Source organism: Brienomyrus brachyistius, chromosome 17 (genome assembly GCF_023856365.1).
Source record: "Brienomyrus brachyistius isolate T26 chromosome 17, BBRACH_0.4, whole genome shotgun sequence".
NCBI lineage: Eukaryota > Metazoa > Chordata > Actinopteri > Osteoglossiformes > Mormyridae > Brienomyrus > Brienomyrus brachyistius.
In genome coordinates this window covers 4,876,531-4,897,442 of record NC_064549.1, presented here as the reverse complement: position 1 = coordinate 4,897,442, position 20,912 = coordinate 4,876,531, and the positions used below count along the sequence as shown (strand labels likewise).

The 20,912-nt window shown below is 43.2% G+C and overlaps 6 protein-coding genes across 7 annotated transcripts in view; all 6 read left to right on the top strand.

Moving 5' to 3' along the window:
• The window catches only part of LOC125711441 (olfactory receptor 51E2-like), a 30,243-nt gene that overhangs the window by 5,802 nt on the left and 3,529 nt on the right, over positions 1 to 20,912 (top strand). The window contains exon 2 of one of the 2 annotated variants that reach the window (XR_007383023.1): positions 13,880 to 14,512. The exons of the other annotated variant lie outside the window; for it this stretch is intronic. The gene's annotated coding sequence lies outside the window, so the exon portion shown is untranslated. Of the gene's footprint in view, positions 1 to 13,879; positions 14,513 to 20,912 lie in introns of those variants that run through there. 2 annotated transcript variants of the gene reach the window in all.
• LOC125711445 (olfactory receptor 1D2-like) lies at positions 911 to 2,886 on the top strand. The gene has a single exon (XM_048980335.1). The coding sequence runs from the start codon at positions 1,136 to 1,138 to the stop codon at positions 2,141 to 2,143; it is 1,008 nt and encodes a 335-aa protein (XP_048836292.1). The 5' UTR covers positions 911 to 1,135; the 3' UTR covers positions 2,144 to 2,886.
• LOC125711442 (olfactory receptor 1D2-like) lies at positions 4,270 to 5,984 on the top strand. The gene has a single exon (XM_048980333.1). It carries the CDS (start codon positions 4,495 to 4,497, stop codon positions 5,500 to 5,502), a length of 1,008 nt encoding a protein of 335 aa, XP_048836290.1. The 5' UTR covers positions 4,270 to 4,494; the 3' UTR covers positions 5,503 to 5,984.
• Positions 8,439 to 10,432, top strand: LOC125711448 (putative olfactory receptor 7A2). Its single transcript, XM_048980339.1, has one exon. The coding sequence runs from the start codon at positions 8,664 to 8,666 to the stop codon at positions 9,669 to 9,671; it is 1,008 nt and encodes a 335-aa protein (XP_048836296.1). The 5' UTR covers positions 8,439 to 8,663; the 3' UTR covers positions 9,672 to 10,432.
• On the top strand, positions 12,539 to 13,881 carry LOC125711452 (olfactory receptor 52E2-like). Its single transcript, XM_048980343.1, has one exon. It carries the CDS (start codon positions 12,832 to 12,834, stop codon positions 13,762 to 13,764), a length of 933 nt encoding a protein of 310 aa, XP_048836300.1. The 5' UTR covers positions 12,539 to 12,831; the 3' UTR covers positions 13,765 to 13,881.
• On the top strand, positions 17,444 to 19,463 carry LOC125711444 (olfactory receptor 6N1-like). Its single transcript, XM_048980334.1, has one exon. It carries the CDS (start codon positions 17,666 to 17,668, stop codon positions 18,671 to 18,673), a length of 1,008 nt encoding a protein of 335 aa, XP_048836291.1. The 5' UTR covers positions 17,444 to 17,665; the 3' UTR covers positions 18,674 to 19,463.

The window sequence follows — 20,912 nt, the reverse complement described above, 5'->3', positions numbered from 1 at the left end:
TACGTGCAGCCCTACATTAATTGACGTGCCAATGCGTCAGCTATCACTGTGCAATCTGGGATTTGTAGTGCCAGTGATGTGTCTGCTTTATAGACTATTTTCGTGTTTACAAACAAAGATGTTTTTGTGGATGGAACATAACTGGTGGCGGAAAGAGAGAGATCAGAAGTAGCGGTATTTAGGTGTGGGAGCCAAAAATCACATATGAATAATCCACATAACTTCTTCAGTTATTTTAATGCGTTGCCACAAAAAGATAAATTATCTTACATTAATATATTTACACTTAACAATGGGCTTTAGGTTTCCTAATATTCACTGTCGGATCAGTGGGTCAAAGACCAAACTAAATTGTCCAAGTTACAGTGGCCGGACATTTGTGATTTTAAGATTTTCGAGACCAATAAAGGTCTGTTTCTTGCAAATAGAAATAGGCTTCCTGTATGTAATGCATGACTGACAAGACCAAAACCACCCGCCCCGCATCCTGGATCTCACTATCTTTCAAACCCTGGCTACAGCTCTGGATAGCTGGCTGGATGGTTGGCTCTCCGCAAACCAGTCCATGGGTGGTGGGGGGAGCGTATATATTCCAGAACCCTCCATAATCCATTTCATGCCATTTCACCCATGAATATTACTTTAAAAAAGAATTCTTATAAACATCTCTGGTACAATCAGCCGCTGTTCTAAACCCTCATTGAATATGCAAGCAGAATACCAGCCGAGAGCATATCTGCATGTCCTGATCATGTTGCGTATCGGATATTATTAGAATTATTAGTTCAGTGATTAATTGGACACAGGAGTGCCGCTTGCCTGCAGGGACTGTGGTTACGTCAGAAATCACAACAATCAACAGCACAGCCCAGCAGCATAAAGAGGCCAGTAGAAGAGGAAATTTAGATCTGTTAGCGTCCTGCCGTATCTGACAAACCTGGTGATGAGTGAAGACCTGAGAGCTCAACCAGACCAGCTGATGGCTGAATACTAGTACAGCACTGGATAATTTTTTAAATTTAGACATGTAAAAATTGCCATTTACAGTCAGGCTTCAAGAGTCTGGCTGAAAACCAAAAGTAGCTACCATGAACACTGCGGCACTTCAGCGTCCAGAGTCTCCGAGCTCTTTGTGATGGTACCAGGGAAGAGAAAGGCTGCAGTAAAAAAGAGGCCCAACCTCCATCACTGCCAGTTAAAAACACGCAGAATGGAGAAGTTCTCCAGTGAAATGTTCTTCATTCTTGCTGGATTGAATGAGACAAGGGGAGACAAAAACATCTACTTTGGCTTTTCTTTTGTGTCCTACCTCTGTACGCTTTTTGTAAATCTGTCTCTCATACAAATCATTTCCACAGAGAAGATTCTCCATGAGCCCATGTTCATCTTCCTGTGTAATCTCTGTGTTAATGGCATTTTTGGGGCTACGGGTTTCTACCCCAAGATTCTTATTGACCTCATGTCAGACTCCCACATAATTTCATACGGCGCATGTATACTTCAGTCTTGCGTGGTCCACACTTATATTCTTTCTGAACTGACCAATCTGACAGTGATGGCTTATGACAGGTATGTTGCAATTTGCAAACCACTGGAGTATCACTCCATCATGACACCACGGAGGCTGAGGAACCTGATATTAACTGCCTGGTTTTTTCCTTTAAGTCAGATTTTGATGGGCGTATTGCTGACGGTCAGACTGCCTCTCTGTGGAATTAGGATTGAAAAAGTTTACTGCTCCAATTGGGATATTGTTAGATTATCCTGCTCTGATTACACTCTGAACAATCTTCATGCCTACTCTGTCATTGTTTCATACTTTATTCAGTTGGGGTTGATCGTGGTCTCCTACAGCCACATCATCAGGGCGTCCATAAGATCCAGGGCAGAACAGAAGAAGTTCATGGAGACCTGCCTGCCCCACCTGCTCACTCTGATGAACTTCATTCTTGCCCTTCTTTTTGACATCATGTACGCACGCTATGGCTCCAGCAGCAGCCTTCTGCCCCTCCGTAACGTGCTCTCTGTAGAGTACCTCGTCGTTCCTCCCCTGCTGAACCCCCTCATTTACGGCCTCAAGCTGAAGCAGATTCGTCGCAGTGTCTGGAGGCTGCTGTACAGAAAAGTCAGTGTGCTGACATAAATCTCTCGTTAACTGTTACGGAAACTATGAAAGTGGATCAACATTTCATCTGACTGTTGGTGTTTCTCTTCTCTGTTACGTTATTAGAATCATATTTAGATACCATGTCTGTAAGGTAGTGATGTCAGGGACATGTACGCTGATTCCCTCTTCACCGTGTGGGGGGAGCTCTGCACTCCCTGGGCTGCTCTGGTTTCCCCTGGATGCTGAGGATTCCTACTGCTGTCCAATCATATGAAGTGAGAGGATCTGGCGTCTCTAAATCACCCAGAGCATGTGACTGTCTGAGAGTGTCAATAAGCGCATGTTACAGTGAACTGGAGTCCCATCCAGTATCTACCCTGGCCTGGTGCCATATTCTCCCTGTGATTGGCTTCAGCCCCACCCTGCCACAACCCACAACACGTCTGTTGCTGCTGTGCTGGTAAAGATTAGCCTTCTCACAGCTCAGGGCTAAAAGGTAAAGCACCACGCAGTACATACAGTGCAGCTCAGTGCACACTGTATTCTGTAGTGACGACAGCACTAAGCAATGTGTAAGCATACAGCTGCCTGCCAAAGGGTGAAGAGGCAGTGATAATTACCAAGCTGCTGATTTTTGTGAGGTGATTAAAAAAGTGTATGGTCTCCTTGGTAACAGTCCCATAGGTAACATTTCCCCATTAAAATTAAATCTTGGAATAATTATCCGAATGATTGTTGAATATTATTTGCACAGTGTGGGACCTCATTTTAATAAAGTTTCACAGAGTTGGAAATCAGATTTTTCTTTGCTGTAAACCAACAACATCAACAACAAATTTATTTTTGTATAGTGCATTTTCACAACATTACATCGTCTCAAAGCGCTTTACAGCATCCCCACCCAAAGCCCCCAGTGAATAAGCCAAAGGCGACAGTGGCAAGGAAAAACTCCCTAGAAGGAAGAAGAGATGGCTAAGTGCCGAGTCATACTGTCCAAATCATAAAATTTGAGACACAAAAGGGGAGACATCACTGATGTAATGGTACATTCCACACGTTTATAAAATATAAGGATATGACGCATTTATACAGATTACTAATATTTTAGGTAAACTACTCATCTTCTTACCAAATTATGTGTGTAAGTAAACAACCATCGCCTGTCATCTAAAACCCCTGATGGTTATTGGACATGTGCTGTACAACTGTGATTATATCGCAATGTGATATCAAGCATCACCATAGATATCTGCAGTTCAAGCCTGCATTGATTGACGTGCCAATGCGTCAGCTATCGCTGTGCAATCTGGGATTTGTAGTGCCAGTGATGTGTCTGCTTTATAGACTATTTTCGTGTTTACAAACAAAGATGTTTTTGTGGATGGAACATAACTGGTGGCGGAAAGAGAGAGATCAGAAGTAGCGGTATTTAGGTGTGAGACCCAAAAATCACATATGAATAATCCGCATAACGTCTTCAGTTATTTTAATACATTTCCACAAAAATATAAATTATCTTACATTAATAAATTTACACTTAACAATGGGCTTTAGGTTTCCTAATATTCACTGTCGGATCAGTGGGTCAAAGACCAAACTAAATTTTCCAAGTTACAGTGGCCAGACATTTGTGTTTTTAAGATTTTCGAGACCAATAAAGGTCTGTTTCTTGCAAATAGAAATAGACTTCCTGTATGTAATGCATGATTGACGAGACCAAAACCATCCATCCCCGCATCCAGGATCTCACTATCTTTCAAACCCTGGCTACAGCCCTGGATAGCTGGCTGGATGGTTGGCTCTCCACAAACCAGTCCATGGGTGGTGGGGGGAACGTATATATTACAGAACCCTCCATAATCCGTTTCATGCCATTTCACCCATGAATATTACTTTAAAAAAGAATTCTTATAAACATCTCTGGTACAATCTGTCGCTGTTCTAAACCCTCATTGAATATGCAAGCAGAATACCAGCCGAGAGCATATCTGCCTGTCCTGATCATGTTGCGTATCGGATATTATTAGAAATATTAGTTGAGTGATTAATTGGACACAGGAGTGCCGCTTGCCTGCAGGGACTGTGATTACGTCAGAAATCACAGCAATCAACAGCACAGCCCAGCAGCATAAAGAGGCCAGTAGAAGAGGAAATTTAGATCTGTTAGCGTCCTGCCGATTCCGACAAACCTGGTGATGAGTGAAGACCTGAGAGCTGAACCAGACCAGCTGATGGCTGAATACTAGTACAGCACTGGATAATTTTTTAAATTTAGACATGTAAAAATTGCCATTTACAGTCAGGCTTCAAGAGTCTGGCTGAAAACCAAAAGTAGCTACCATGAACACTGCGGCACTTCAGCGTCCAGAGTCTCCGAGCTCTTTGTGATGGTACCAGGGAAGAGAAAGGCTGCGGTAAAAAAGAGGCCCAACCTCCATCACTGCCAGTTAAAAACACGCAAAATGGAGAAGTTCTCCAGTGAAATGTTCTTCATTCTTGCTGGATTGAATGAGACAAGGGGAGACAAAAACATCTACTTTGCCTTTTCTTTTGTGTCCTACCTCTGTACACTTTTTGTAAATCTGTCTCTCATACTAATCATTTCCACAGAGAAGATTCTCCATGAGCCCATGTTCATCTTCCTGTGTAATCTCTGTGTTAATGGCATTTTTGGGGCTACGGGTTTCTACCCCAAGATTCTTATTGACCTCATGTCAGACTCCCACATTATTTCATACAGCGCATGTATACTTCAGGTTTGCGTGGTCCACACGTATATTCTTTCTGAATTGACCAATCTGACAGTGATGGCTTATGACAGGTATGTTGCAATTTGCAAACCACTGGAGTATCACTCCATCATGACGCCACGGAGGCTGAGGAACCTGATATTAACTGCCTGGTTTTTTCCTTTAAGTCAGATTTTAATGGGAATATTGCTAACGGTCAGGCTGCCTCTCTGTGGAATTAGAATTGAAAAAGTTTACTGCTCCAATTGGGATGTTGTTAGATTATCCTGCTCTGATAACTTTCTGAACAATCTTCATTCCTACTCTGTCCTTGTTTCATACTTAATTCAGTTGGGGTTGATCATGGTCTCCTACAGCCACATCATCAGGGTGTCCATAAGATCCAGGGCAGAACAGAAGAAGTTCATGGAGACCTGCCTGCCCCACCTGATCACTCTAATGAACTTCATTCTTGCTTTTCTTTTTGACATCATGTACGCACGCTATGGCTCCAGCAGCAGCCTTCTGTCCCTCCGTAACGTGCTCTCTGTAGAGTACCTCGTCGTTCCTCCCCTGCTGAACCCCCTCATTTACGGCCTCAAGCTGAAGCAGATTCGTCGCAGTGTCTGGAGGCTGCTGTACAGAAAAGTCAGTGTGCTGACATAGATCTCTCGTTAACTGTTACGGAAACTATGAAAGTGGATCAACATTTCATCTGACTGTTGGTGTTTCTCTTCTCTGTGACGTTATTAGAATCATATTTAGATACCATGTCTGTAAGGTAGTGATGTCAGGGACATGTGCGCTGATTCCCTCTTCTCCGTGTGGGGGGGGGGGGGGCTTTGCACTCCCTGGGCTGCTCTGGTTTCCCCTGGATGCTGAGGATTCCTACTGCTGTCCAATCATGTGAAGTGAGGGGATCTGGCGTCTCTAAATCACCCAGAGCATGTGACTGTCTGAGAGTGTCAATAAGCGCATGTTGCAGTGAACTGGAGTCCTGTGTGGGCCTACAGCTGCCTGCCAAAGGGTGAAGAGGCAGTGATATTTACCAAGCTGCTGATTTTTGTGAGGTGATTAAAAAGTGTATGGTCTCCTTGGTAACAGTCCTATAGGTAAAATTTCCCCATTAAAATTAAATCTTGGAATAATCATTCGCATGATTGTTGAATACTATTTGCACATTGTGGGACCTCATTTTAATAAAGTTTCACAGAGTTGGAAATCAGTTTTTTCTTTGCTGTAAACCAACAACAAATTTATTTTTGTATAGTGCATTTTCACAAAATTACATCGTGTCAAAGCGCTTTACAGCATCCCCACCCAAAGCCCCCAGTGACCAAACCATAGGCGACATTGGCAAGGAAAAACTCACTAGAAGGAAGAAACCTTGGGAGGGACCAGACTCAAAGGGGGAGCCCATCCTCCAGGGGCCGGCAGGGAGAGTCAAATTGGAGAGATGGTTAAGTGCCGAGTCATACTGTCCAAATCATAAAATTTGAGACACAACCAGGGTGCAGGGGGGAGATGACAAAATGGTGCCACAATATTTTCATATCTAAACAATGTGTATATGTAGATTTAAGCTAAACAAACTCGAAATAAACAATACATGTCCCCTTTTTTATAAAGAAAATAAATTTTATAGCTAGAGAAAAATAATATCAATTTGCTTAGTCTTACACATTCACTATCCAGCTACTGTGAGAGAAAAACACTACATCTGTGCATGGGGGAGGGGGGGCAACAAGCCCCCGCTGAGGCACAGCAGTCTGCCTGCAATGGCTGTCCGTGGCCTTGCTGGCTCCCTGACTGGCTCCTGCCCCTCATCATGTGACTCGTGTCTCTTTCCGAGGCTCCTGCTGCTTTTTCACCTGTGACTGTCTTCACAATAATTATGCCAGAACAATATATTATACCTGTAGCAGGTTAATCCGGCAAATTCTCCTTTATGGGTTGATATAAATGTTTTCCTTTTTTTTGTTTTGCTTTTAGACATAGTATAAAATTACACCCACCCTCAACAGGGCTGCAGGAGCTATTAGAATATGGGATTAAAATCACAGATTCTACAGTTAGATGTGAAACTGCGCAGGCAGGTGTAGGTGTCAGAGAGGCTCCTTATATTACAGCTAATTAAAGAGTTAATCACTGTGCAGGTTTAGGGCCTCCAGCGTCTGAAAAGCCAGATTCGTCACCTTTGCTTTCTCTGCCTTCACCATGTGTCTGTCCCCCATCCATCACATTACCAACATCTCCATGTCTTTACAAACTGACATCACTCAAAACTATTTAAATCCCAATTATCCCTTTTAATCAGGGTTCCGGTCTCCATCATGGCTCTGTGTGTGGAGTTTGCATGTTCTTCCCGTGTCATTGTGGGGTTTCCTCTGCATACTCCGGATTCCCCCCACAGTCTAAATGTATGCTGAGTTAATTGGAGTTACTAAATTGTCCATAGGCACATGAGTGTGCCCTGTGATGGCTTGGCGCCGCATTCTCGGTTGTTCCCCGCCTTGCACCCACATCGTCCGGGAAAGGCCACAGACCCCTGTGCATGGGGTCTTGGCTGGAGTGTGGTACAGTAAAAGTTGGCATTAGGTAGGGGGTTGGCAGACTTGAATATTGAGAGTGAGCCTGAAAGCCACACATCCGGTGGAAGACCATTCCACAGCTGAGGAGCTCTGTAGAAGAAAGCTCTGCAGCCTGCCGTAGCTCTCTCTACCCTGGGTACTAACAGACATCCCATGGCTTGAGAACGAAGCAAGCGTGGAGGGTTGTATGAGGTCAGCAGATCACTAAGGTATTCTGGTGCAAGGCCATTCAGTGCTTTATAGGTTAACAGCAGTATTTTATAGTCAATTCGAGACTTAACTCGGCCTGGTGCGAATGAAAGGAGGATAAGACTGGTGAAATACGATCAAATTTTTTAGAGTTTGTTAGATCTCTTGCTGCTGCATTCTGTATCAACTGAAGTTTATGCAAGGATCCAGACGGGCATCCAGGTAGGAGGGCATTACAGTGATCCATTCTGGAACTTACAAAGGCATGTATTAATTTTTCTGGTAAAACTCGGCTTTAGGTAGGGGGGTGGCAGAGCTGCCTGTATCTGTGCCTTAGCCGCGTACCACCATTATGATCGACGTATAAATACACTGATACCTTCACGTTCCACTAGAGGGCACCTCCTGTACTACAGCATGAGAACCACTGAACCAGAGCATTACACAAAAAAAAATAAAAAGCGGAACTTTATTCCCCTTCACAATATATTTTCCAGAACAATCCGTAAATCAACATAATCCGTTTCATGCCATTTAAGCACTGAATATTGGATTAAGGGAAAATTCTTCTAAATCTATTTGGAACAATCAGCCATTGTTCTAAACCCTCATTGTATATGCAAGCAGAATACCAGCCGAGAGCATATCTGCCTGTCCTGATCATGTTGTGTATCGGATATTATTAGAATTATTAGTTCAGTGATTAATTGGACACAGGAGTGTCACTTGCCTGAAGGGACTGTGATTACGTCAGAAATCACAGCAATCAACAGCACAGCCCAGCAGCATAAAGAGGCCGGAAAATTAAGAAAATCTAGATCTGTTAGCGTTCTGCCGTATCTGACAAACCTGCCATTGAGTGAAGACCTAAGAGCTCAACCAGACCAGCTGATGGCTGAATACTAGTACAGCACTGCATGATTTTTAAAATTTAGACATGTAAAAATTGCCATTTACAGTGAGGCTTCAGGATTCTGTTAGAGAACCAAAAATAGCTACCATGAACACTGAGGCACTTCAACATCTGGAGGCTCCGAGCTCTTTGTGATGGTACCAGGGAAGAGGAAGACTGTGATAAAAGAGAAGCCCAGCCTCCGTCACTGCCAGTTAAAAACAGCCAGAATGGAGAAGTTCTCCAGTGAAATGTTCTTCATTCTTGCTGGATTGAATGAGACAAGGGGAGACAAAAACATCTACTTTGGCTTTTCTTTTGTGTCCTACCTCTGTACGCTTTTTGTAAATCTGTCTCTCATACTAATCATTATCACAGAGAAGATTCTCCATGAGCCCATGTTCATCTTCCTGTGTAATCTCTGTGTTAATGACATTTATGGAGCTACTGGTTTCTACCCCAAGATTCTCCTTGATCTTATATCAAATTCTTGCATTATTTCATACAGCGCATGTATACTTCAGGTTTGCGTGGTCCACGTTTATATTCTCTCTGAACTGACAAATCTAACAGCAATGGCTTATGACAGGTATGTTGCAATTTGCAAACCACTGGAGTATCACTCCATCATGACACCACAGAGGCTGAGGAGCCTGATATTAACTACCTGGTTTTTTCCTTTAAGTCAGATTTTGATGGGACTATATTTAACAGTCAGGCTGCCTCTCTGTGGTATTAGGATTGAAAAGGTTTACTGCTCCAACTGGGACATTGTAAGATTATCCTGCTCTGATTACTTTTTGAACAATCTTCATGCCTACTCTCTTATTGTTTCATGCCTTATTCAGTTTGGGATGATCGTGGTCTCCTACAGCCACATCATCAGGGCGTCCATAAGATCCCGGGCAGAACAAAAGAAGTTCATGGAGACCTGCCTGCCCCACCTGCTCACTCTGATGAACTTCATTCTTTCCCTTCTTTTTGACTTCATGTACGCACGCTATGGCTCCAGCAGCAGCCTTCTGCCCCTCCGTAACGTGCTCTCTGTAGAGTACCTCATCGTTCCTCCCCTGCTGAACCCCCTCATTTACGGCCTCAAGCTGAAGCAGATTCGTCGCAGTGTCTGGAGGCTGCTGTACAGAAAAGTCAGTGTGCTGACATAGATCTCTTGTTAACTGTTATGGAAACTATGAAAGTGGATCAACATTTTGTCTGACTGTTGGTGTTTCTCTTCTCTGTGACGTTATTAGAATCATATTTAGATACCATTCCTGTAAGGTAGTGATGTCAGGAACATGTGCGCTGATTCCCTCTTCTCCGTGGGGGGGCTCTACACTCCCTGGGCTGCTCTGGTTTCCCCTGGATGCTGAGGATTCCTACTGCTGTCCAGTCATATGAAGTGAGGGGATCTGGCGTCTCTAAATCACCCAGAGCATTTGACTGTCTGAGAGTGTCAATAAGCGCACGTTACAGTGAACTGGAGTCCCATCCAGTATCTACCCTGGCCTGGTGCCATATTCTCCCTGTGATTGGCTACAGCCCCACCCTGCCACAACCCACAACATGTCTGTTGCTGCTGTGCTGGTAAAGATTAGCCTTCTCACAGCTCATGGCTAAAAGGTAAAGCACAACGCGGTACATACAGTGCAGCTCAGTGCACACTGTATTCTGCAGTGACGACAGCACTAAGCAATGTGTGGGCATACAGCTGCCTGCCAAAGGGTGAAGAGGCAGTGATATTTACCAAGCTACTGATTTTTGTGAGGTGATTAAAAAAGTGTATGGTCTCCTTGGTAACAGTCCCCCAGATAACATTTCCCCATTCAAACTTAATTCCAAAATAAGCAAAAGGCTGAATTTTCTGTATATTCGCATGACTCTTGTATGTTATTGGTACAGTGTGGGGTCTCGTTTTAATAAAGTTTCACATAGATGGAAATCGGTTTTCTTTGCTGTAAACTGCAATATTTGTTACCCTAGGGTGTCTTTAAATCTATAGAAATTTAATGTTAATATATTAAACTCAACAATACAAAATATGTAAACTTTTCAAATGGAGAAAATAATTTTTACAGTTAGAGAGACATAATATGAATTTGCTTAGTCTTACACATTCACTATCCAGCTACTGTGAGAGAAAAACACTACATCTGTGCATGGGGGAGGGGGGGCACCAAGCCCCCGCTGAGGCACAGCAGTCTGCCTGCAATGGCTGTCCGTGGCCTTGCTGGCTCCCTGACTGGCTCCTCCCCCTCATCATGTGACTCGTGTCTCTTTCCGAGGCTCCTGCTGCTTTTTCACCTGTGACTGTCTTCGCAATAATTATGCCAGAACAATATATTATACCTGTAGCAGGTTAATCCGGCAAATTCTCCTTTATGCGTTGATAAAAAAAATGCTTTGTTTTTGTTGGATGTAATATAAAATTAGACCCACCCTCAAAAGGGCTGCAGGAACTGTTAGAATATGGGATTAAAATCACAGATTATACAGTTAGATTTGAAACTGCGCAGGCAGGTGTAGGTGTCAGAGAGGCTCCTTATATTACAGCTAATTAAAGAGTTAATCACTGTGCAGGTTTAGGGCCTCCAGCGTCTGAAAAGCCAGATACGTCACCTTTGCTTTCTCTGCCATCACCATGTGTCTGTCCCCCATCCATCACATTACCAACATCTCCATGTCTTTACAAACTGACATCACTCAAAACTATTTAAATCCCAATTATCCCTTTTAATCGGGGTTCCGGTCTCCATCATGGCTCCGTGTGTGGAGTTTGCATGTTCTTCCCGTGTCATTGTGGGGTTTCCTCAGCATACTCCGGTTTCCCCCCACAGTCCAATAGTATGCTGAGTTAATTGGAGTTACTAAATTGTCCATAGGCACATGAGTGTGCCCTGTGATGGCTTGTCGCCGCATTCTCGGTTGTTCCCCGCCTTGCACCCACATCGTCCGGGAAAGGCCACAGACCCCTGTGCATGGGGTCTTGGCTGGAGTGTGGTACAGTAAAAGTTGGCATTAGGTAGGGGGTTGGCAGACTTGAATATTGAGAGTGAGCCTGAAAGCCACACATCCGGTGGAAGACCATTCCACAGCTGAGGAGCTCTGTAGGAGAAAGCTCTGCAGCCTGCTATAGCTCTTTCTACCCTGGGTACTAACAGACATCCCATGGCTTGAGAACGAAGTAAGCGTGGAGGGTTGTATGAGGTCAGCAGATTACTAAGGTATTCTGGTGCAAGGCCATTTAGTGCTTTATAGGTTAACAGCAGTATTTTATAGTCAATTCGAGACTTAACTCGGCCTGGTGCCAATGAAGGGAGGATAAGACCGGTGTAATATGATCACATTTTTTAGAGTTTGTTAGATCTCTGGCTGCTGCATTCTGTATCAACTGAAGTTTATGCAAGGATCCAGACGGGCATCCAGGTAGGAGGGCATTACAGTGATCCATTCTGGAACTTACAAAGGCATGTATTAATTTTTCTGGTAAAACTCGGCTTTAGGTAGGGGGGTGGCAGAGCTGCCTGTATCTGTGCCTTAGCCGCGTACCACCATTATGATCGATGTATAAATACACTGATACCTTCACGTTCCACTAGAGGGCAACTCCTGTACTACAGCATGAGAACCACTGAATCAGAGCATTACACAAAAAAAAATAAAAAGCAGAACTTTATTCCCATTCACAATATATTTTCCAGAACAATCCATAAATCAACATAATTCATTTAATGCCATTTAAGCACTGAATATTGGGTTAAGGGAAAATTCTTATAAACCCATTTGGTACAATCAGCCTCTGTTCTAAACTCTCATTGAATATGCAAGCAGAATACCAGCCGAGAGCATATCTGCCTGTCCTGATCATGTTGTGTATCGGATATTATTAGAATTATTAGTTCAGTGATTAATTGGACACAGGAGTGCCGCTTGCCTGCAGGGACTGTGATTACGTCAGAAATCACAGCAATCAACAGCACAGCCCAGCAGCATAAAGAGGCCAGTAGAAGAGGAAATTTAGATCTGTTAGCGTCCTGCCATATCTGACAAACCTGGTGATGAGTGAAGACCTGAGAGCTGAACCAGACCAGCTGATGGCTGAATACTAGTACAGCACTGCATGATTTTTAAAATTTAGACATGTAAAAATTGCCATTTACAGTGAGGCTTCAAGAGTCTGTTAGAGAAGCAAAAGTAACCACAATGAACACTGAGGCACTTCAACATCTGGAGGCTCCGAGCTCTTTGTGATGGTACCAGGGAAGAGGAAGACTGTGATAAAAAAAGAGGCCCAACCTCCGTCACTGCCAGCTAAAAACAGCCAGAATGGAGAAGTTCTCCAGTGAAATGTTCTTCATTCTTGCTGGATTGAATGAGACAAGGGGAGACAAAAACATCTACTTTGGCTTTTCTTTTGTGTCCTACCTCTGTACACTTTTTGTAAATCTGTCTCTCATACTAATCATTTCCACAGAGAAGATTCTCCATGAGCCCATGTTCATCTTCCTGTGTAATCTCTGTGTTAATGACATTTATGGAGCTACTGGTTTCTACCCCAAGATTCTCCTTGATCTTATATCAAATTCCTGCGTTATTTCATACAGCGCATGTATACTTCAGATTTTTGTGGTCCACACTTATATGCTCTCTGAACTGACAAATCTAACAGCAATGGCTTATGACAGGTATGTTGCAATTTGCAAACCACTGGAGTATCACTCCATCATGACACCACAGAGGCTGAGGAGCCTGGTACTAACTGCCTGGTTTTTTCCTTTAAGTCAGATTTTGATGGGCGTATTGCTGACGGTCAGGCTGCCTCTCTGTGGTATTAGGATTGAAAAAGTTTACTGCTCCAACTGGGACGTGGTGAGGTTATCCTGCTCTGATTACACTCTGAACAATCTTCATTCCTACTCTATCATTGTTTCATACTTTATTCAGTTGGGGATGATCGTGGTCTCCTACAGCCACATCATTAAGGTGTCTATAAGATCCCGGGCAGAACAGAAGAAGTTCATGGAGACCTGCCTGCCCCACCTGCTCACTCTGATGAACTTCATTCTTTCCCTTCTTTTTGATGTCATGTACGCACGCTATGGCTCCAGCAGCAGCCTTCTGCCCCTCCGTAACGTGCTCTCTATAGAGTACCTCATCGTTCCTCCCCTGCTGAACCCCCTCATTTACGGCCTCAAGCTGAAGCAGATTCGTCGCAGTGTCTGGAGGCTGCTCTACAGAAAAGTCAGTGTGCTGACATAGATCTCTTGTTAACTGTTATGGAAACTATGAAAGTGGATCAACATTTCATCTGACTGTTGGTATTTCTCTTCTCTGTGACGTTATTAGAATCATATTTAGATACCATGTCTGTAAGGTAGTGATGTCAGGAACATGTGCGCTGAATCCCTCTTCTCCGTGTGGGGGGGGGCTCTGCACTCCCTGGGCTGCTCTGGTTTCCCCTGGATGCTGAGGATTCCTACTGCTGTCCAGTCATATGAAGTGAGGGGATCTGGTGTCTCTAAATCACCCAGAGCATGTGACTGTCTGAGAGTGTCAATAAGCGCATGTTACAGTGAACTGGAGTCCCATCCAGTATCTACCCTGGCCTGGTGCCATATTCCCCCTGTGATTGGCTTCAGCCCCACCCTGCCACAACCCACAACACGTCTGTTGCTGCTGTGCTGCTAAAGATTAGCCTTCTCACAGCTCATGGCTAAAAGGTAAAGCACAACGCGGTACATACAGTGCAGCTCAGTGCACACTGTATTCTGCAGTGACAACAGCACTAAGCAATGTGTGGGCATACAGCTGTCTGCCAAAGGGTGAAGAGGCAGTGATATTTACCAAACAGATGATTTTTGTGAGGTGATTAAAAAAGTGTATGGTCTCTTTGGTAACAGTCCCTCAGGTAACATTTCCCCATTCAAATTAATCCCAAAATACTGTAAGCAAAAGGCTGAATTTTCTGTACATTCGCATGATTCTTGTATGTTATTTGTACAGTGTGGGGCCTCCTTTTAATAAAGTTTCACATAGTTGGAAATCGGTTTTCTTTGCTATAAACTGCAATATTTTTTATCCTAGGGTGTCTTTAAATCTCTACATATTTAATGTTAATATATTAAACTCAACAAAACAAAATATGTCCACTTTTCAAATGGAGAAAAATATTTTTTACAGTTAGAGAAAAATAATGTTAATTTGCTTAGTCTTACACATTCAGTGTCCAGTTACTGTGACAGAAAAATACTACATCTGTGCATGGGGGAGGGGGGGCAACAAGCCCCCGCTGAGGCACAGCAGTCTGCCTGCAATGGCTGTCCGTGGCCTTGCTGGCTCCCTGACTGGCTCCTCCCCCTCATCATGTGACTCGTGTCTCTTTCAGGGGCTCCAGCTGCTTTTTCACCTGTGACTGTCTTCACAATAATTATGCCAGAACAATATATTATACCTGTAGCAGGTTAATCCGGCAAATTCTGCTTTATGTGTTGATACAAATTTTTTGTTTTTTTAGACATAATATAAAATTAGACCCACCCTCAAAAGGGCTGCAGGAACTGTTAGAATATGGGATTAAAATCACAGATTATACAGTTAGATTTGAAACTGCGCAGGCAGGTGTAGGTGTCAGAGAGGCTCCTTATATTACAGCTAATTAAAGAGTTAATCACTGTGCAGGTTTAGGGCCTCCAGCGTCTGAAAAGCCAGATACGTCACCTTTGCTTTCTCTGCCTTCACCATGTGTCTGTCCCCCATCCATCACATTACCAACATCTCCATGTCTTTACAAACTAACATCACTCAAAACTATTTAAATCCCAATTATCCCTTTTAATCAGGGTTCCGGTCTCCATCATGGCTCCGTGTGTGGAGTTTGCATGTTCTTCCCGTGTCATTGTGGGGTTTCCTCTGCATACTCCGGTTTCCCCCCACAGTCTAATAGCATGCTGAGGTTAATTGGATATACCAAATTGCCCATGTATGAGTGAATGGTGTGTGAGTAAATGGTGTGTGTGTGTCCTGTGATGGGTTAGCACCCCATTGTTCTCTGCCTTGTGCTCACAGCAACAGGAAAATGCTCCGGACCCCTTAAGACCCTGAATAGGACAAGTGGTTACAGAAAATGAATGGATGCTGGGCCACAGTCAGCTATGAGGTCATTGAGATCTGGAGCTCAGTAACTTTTTTAAAAGCTAAAAATATAATTTAAAGCTAAATATCCATCTGAATAAAAAAATGAGCAGGTGAAATTGTCTGTGGGTCAAGTACAATAATTCATTGTGTGAGAGAGAGAGAGAGAGCGAGAGAGAGAGCAGGAATGTCAAACTCACTCACAGAGGGGGTCTAAATTAAAAACATGGTTGAGTGCCAAACCAGGTCAATGTTAATTAAAGTATATTAATGTTTAATCAAATGTATTAAGACGAATTATTCATACTGACATAAGAACTTAAGATCTTAACTTCTCCCAAGACATCTTAAAATTCAGAACAAACTAAGATGACAGATTAAACAAAAAGACAATGAGAGATCATATTAAAAAACGTATCAGTGGCATTAATTGCTTCGTACTGTAAGCTTAGAATACTAATGAGATGCGTATTGTGACTCCCTGAGTTAGTAGTCAGTATAACTTCAGCTTTTATTATGTTTATTAAATTACATTAGGGGAGAAACCGCATGCTGCTGTTCTGGTAAATCATGGAAGTGATTTATAAGCACTGAAGTGGCGGTGAAGAAGCAGCTCAGAAGCCAGAACATCATTTTAAAAAGAAGATATTGGGGATATACAAGATAAAAAGACGTCACTGATGTGATGGTACGTTCCACACGTTTATAAAACATAAGGATATGACGCATTTATACAGATTACTAATATTCTAGGCAAACTACTCATCTTCTTACCAAATTGTGTGTGTAAGTAAACAACCGTCGCCTGTCATGTAAAAGCCCTGATGATTGTTGGACAAGTGCTGTACAACTGTGATTATATCGCAATGTGATATCGTGCAGCACCATAGATATCTACAGTGTAGCCCTACCTTCACTGACATGCCAATGCATCAGCTATCGCTGTGCAATCTGGGATTTGTAGTGCCAGTGATGTGTCGGCTTTATGGACTATTTTCGTGTTTGCAAACAAAGATGTTTTTGCGGGTGGAACATAACTGGTGGCAGAAAGAGAGAGATTAGAAGTAGCGGTATTTAGGTGTGGGAGCCAAAAATCACATATGAATAATCTGGATGACATCTTCAGTTATTTTATTGCTTTTCCAGGAAAAGATAAATTATCTTACATTAATATATTTACACTTAACAATGGGCTTTAGGTTTCCTGATATTCATTGTCGGATCAGTGTGTCAAGGACCAAACTAAATTGTCCAAGTTATAGTGGCCGGACATTTGTGATTTTAAGATTTTCGAGACCAATAATGGTCTGTTTCTTGCAAATGGAAATAGGCTTCCTGTATGTAATGCATGACTGACAAGACCAAAACCATCCATCCCCGCATCCTGGATCTCACTATCTTTCAAACCCTGGCTACAGCTCTGGATAGATGGCTGGATGGTTGGCTCTCCACAAACCAGTCCATGGGTGGTGGGGGGAGCGTATATATTCCAGAACACTCCATAATCCGTTAAATGCCATTTCACCCATGAATATTACTTTAAAGAAGAATTCTTATAAACATCTCTGGTACAATCAGCCACTGTTCTAAACCCTCACTGAATATGCAAGCAGAATACCAGCCGAGACCATATCTGCCTGTCCTGATCATGTTGCGTATCGGATATTATTAGAAATATTAGTTGAGTGATTAATTGGACACAGGAGTGCCACTTGCCTGCAGGGACTGTGATTACGTCAGAAATCACAGCAATCAACAGCACAGCCCAGCAGCATAAAGAGGCCAGTAGAAGAGGAAATTTAGATCTGTTAGCGTCCTGCCGTATCTGAACAACCTGGCCAGTGAAGACCTGAGAGCTCAACCAGACCAGCTGATGGCTGAATACTAGTACAGCACTGCATGATTTTTAAAATTTAGACATGTAAACATTTCTGTTTACAGCCAGGCTTCAGGATTCTGTTAGAGAACCAAAAGTAGCTACCATGAACACTGAGGCACTTCAACATCTGGAGGCTCCGAGCTCTTTGTGATGGTACCAGGGAAGAGGAAGACTGTGATAAAAGAGAAGCCCAGCCTCCGTCACTGCCAGTTAAAAACAGCCAGAATGGAGAAGTTCTCCAGTGAAATGTTCTTCATTCTTGCTGGATTGAATGAGACAAGGGGAGACAAAAATATCTACTTTGGCTTTTCTTTTGTGTCCTACCTCTGTACGCTTTTTGTAAATCTGTCTCTCATACTAATCATTATCACAGAGAAGATTCTCCATGAGCCCATGTTCATCTTCCTGTGTAATCTCTGTGTTAATGGCATTTATGGAGCTACTGGTTTTTACCCCAAGATTCTCCTTGATCTTATATCAAATTCTTGCGTTATTTCATACAGCGCATGTATACTTCAGATTTGCCTGGTCCACTCTTATATGCTTTCTGAACTGACAAATCTAACAGCAATGGCTTATGACAGGTATGTTGCAATTTGCAAACCATTGGAGTATCACTCCATCATGACACCACAGAGGCTGAGGAGCCTGATATTAACTGCCTGGTTTTTTCCTTTAAGTCAGATTTTGATGGGCGTATTGCTGACGGTCAGGCTGCCTCTCTGTGGTATTAGGATTGAAAAGGTTTACTGCTCCAATTGGGACATTGTTAGATTATCCTGCTCTGATTACTTTTTGAACAATCTTCATGCCTACTCTATTATTGTTTCATGCCTTATTCAGTTTGGGATGATCGTGGTCTCCTACAGCCACATCGTCAGGGCGTCCATAAGATCCCGGGCAGAACAGAAGAAGTTCATGGAGACCTGCCTGCCCCACCTGATCACTCTGATGAACTTCATTCTTTCCCTTCTTTTTGATGTCATGTACGCACGCTATGGCTCCAGCAGCAGCCTTCTGCCCCTCCGTAACGTGCTCTCTATAGAGTACCTCGTCGTTCCTCCCCTGCTGAACCCCCTCATTTACGGCCTCAAGCTGAAGCAGATTCGTCGCAGTGTCTGGAGGCTGCTGTACAGAAAAGTCAGTGTGCTGACATAGATCTCTTGTTAACTGTTATGGAAACTATGAAAGTGGATCAACATTTCATCTGACTGTTGGTGTTTCTCTTCTCTGTGACATTATTAGAATCATATTTAGATACCATGCCTGTAACGTAGTGATGTCAGAAACATGTGCGCTGATTCCCTCTTCTCCATGTGGGGGGGATTGGGGGGGGGGGCTCTACACTCCCTGGGCTGCTCTGGTTTCCCCTGGATGCTGAGGATTCCTACTGCTGTCCAATCATATGAAGTGAGGGGATCTGGCGTCTCTAAATCACCCAGAGCATGTGACTGTCTAAGAGTGTCAATAAGCGCATGTTACAGTGAACTGGAGTCCCATCCAGTATCTACCCTGGCCTGGTGCCATATTCTCCTTGTGATTGGCTTCAGCCCCACCCTGCCACAACCCACAACACATCTGTTGCTGCTTTGCTGGTAAAGATTAGCCTTCTCACAGCTCAGGGCTAAAAGGTAAAGCACCACGCGGTACATACAGTGCAGCTCAGTGCACACTGTATTCTGCAGTGACGACAGCACTAAGCAATGTGAGGGCCTACAGCTGCCTGCCAAAAGGTGAACAGCCAGTGATTTTTACCAAACTGATGATTTTTGTGAGGTGATTAAAAAAGTGTATGGTCTCTTTGGTAACAGTCCCTCAGGTAACATTTCCCCACTCAAATTAATCCCAAAATACTGTAAGCAAAAGGCTGAATTTTCTGTACATTCGCATGATTCTTGTATGTTATTTGTACAGTGTGGGGCCTCGTTTTAATAAAGTTTCACATAGTTGGAAATCGGTTTTCTTTGCTATAAACTGCAATATTTTTTATCCTATGGTGTCTTTAAATCTCTACGTATTTAATGTTAATATATGAAACTAAACAAAACAAAATATGTCCACATTTCAAATGGAGAAAATAATTTTTTACAGTTAGAGAGAAATAATATGAATTTGCTTAGTCTTACACATTCAGTGTCCAGTTACTGTGAGAGAAAAACACTACATCTGTGCATGGGGGAGGGGGGGCAACAAGCCCCCGCTGAGGCACAGCAGTCTGCCTGCAATGGCTGTCCGTGGCCTTGCTGGCTCCCTGACTGGCTCCTCCCCCTCATCATGTGACTCCTGTCTCTTTCAGGGGCTCCAGCTGCTTTTTCACCTGTGACTGTCTTCACAATAATTATGCCAGAACAATATATTATACCTGTAGCAGGTTAATCCGGCAAATTCTGCTTTATGCGTTGATAAAAAAAATGCTTTGTTTTTGTTGGATGTAATATAAAATTTGATCCAGCTTCAAAAGTGTTGTGGGAGCTGTAAGAATATGGGATTAAAATCACGGATTCTACAGTTAGATGTGAAACTGCGCAGGCAGGTGTAGGTGTCAGAGAGGCTCCTTATATTACAGCTAATTAAAGAGTTAATCACTGTGCAGGTTTAGGGCCTCCAGCGTCTGAAAAGCCAGATTCGTCACCTTTGCTTTCTCTGCCTTCACCATGTGTCTGTCCCCCATCCATCACATTACCAACATCTCCATGTCTTTACAAACCGACATCACTCAAAACTATTTAAATCCCAATTATCCCTTTTAATCGTGGTTCCGGTCTCCATCATGGCTCCGTGTGTGGAGTTTGCATGTTCTTCCCGTGTCATTGTGGGGTTTCCTCTGGGTGATCTGGTTTCACCCCGCAGTCTAATAGCATGCTGAGGTTAATTGGATATACCAAATTGCCCATGTGTGAGTGAATGGTGTGTGTGTGCCCTGTGATGGGTTGGCACCCCATTGTTCTCTGCCTTGTGCCCATACTGACAGGAAAAGGCTCCGGGTCCCTTTAGTCCCTGAATAGGACAAGTGGTTACAGAAAATGAATGGATGCTGGACCACAGTCACCTATAAGGTCACTGAGATCTGGAGCTCAGTAACTTTTTAAGAGCTAAAAATAAAATTCAAAGCTAAAAATCCATCTGAATAAAAAAATGAGCAGGTGAAATTGTCTGTGGGTCAAGTACATTAATTCAGTTCAGTATATTATTAGTGTCTGCTGTGTGTGTGCGTGTGTGTATGTGTGTGTGTGTGTGTGTGCGTGTGTGTGTGTGAGAGAGAGAGAGAGAGAGAGAGAGAGAGAGAGAGAAAGATAGAGAGTGAGCTGGAATGTCAAACTCACTCACAGAGGGGGTCTAAATTAAAAACATGGTTGAGTGCCAAACCAGGTCAATGTTAATTAAAGTGTATTAATGT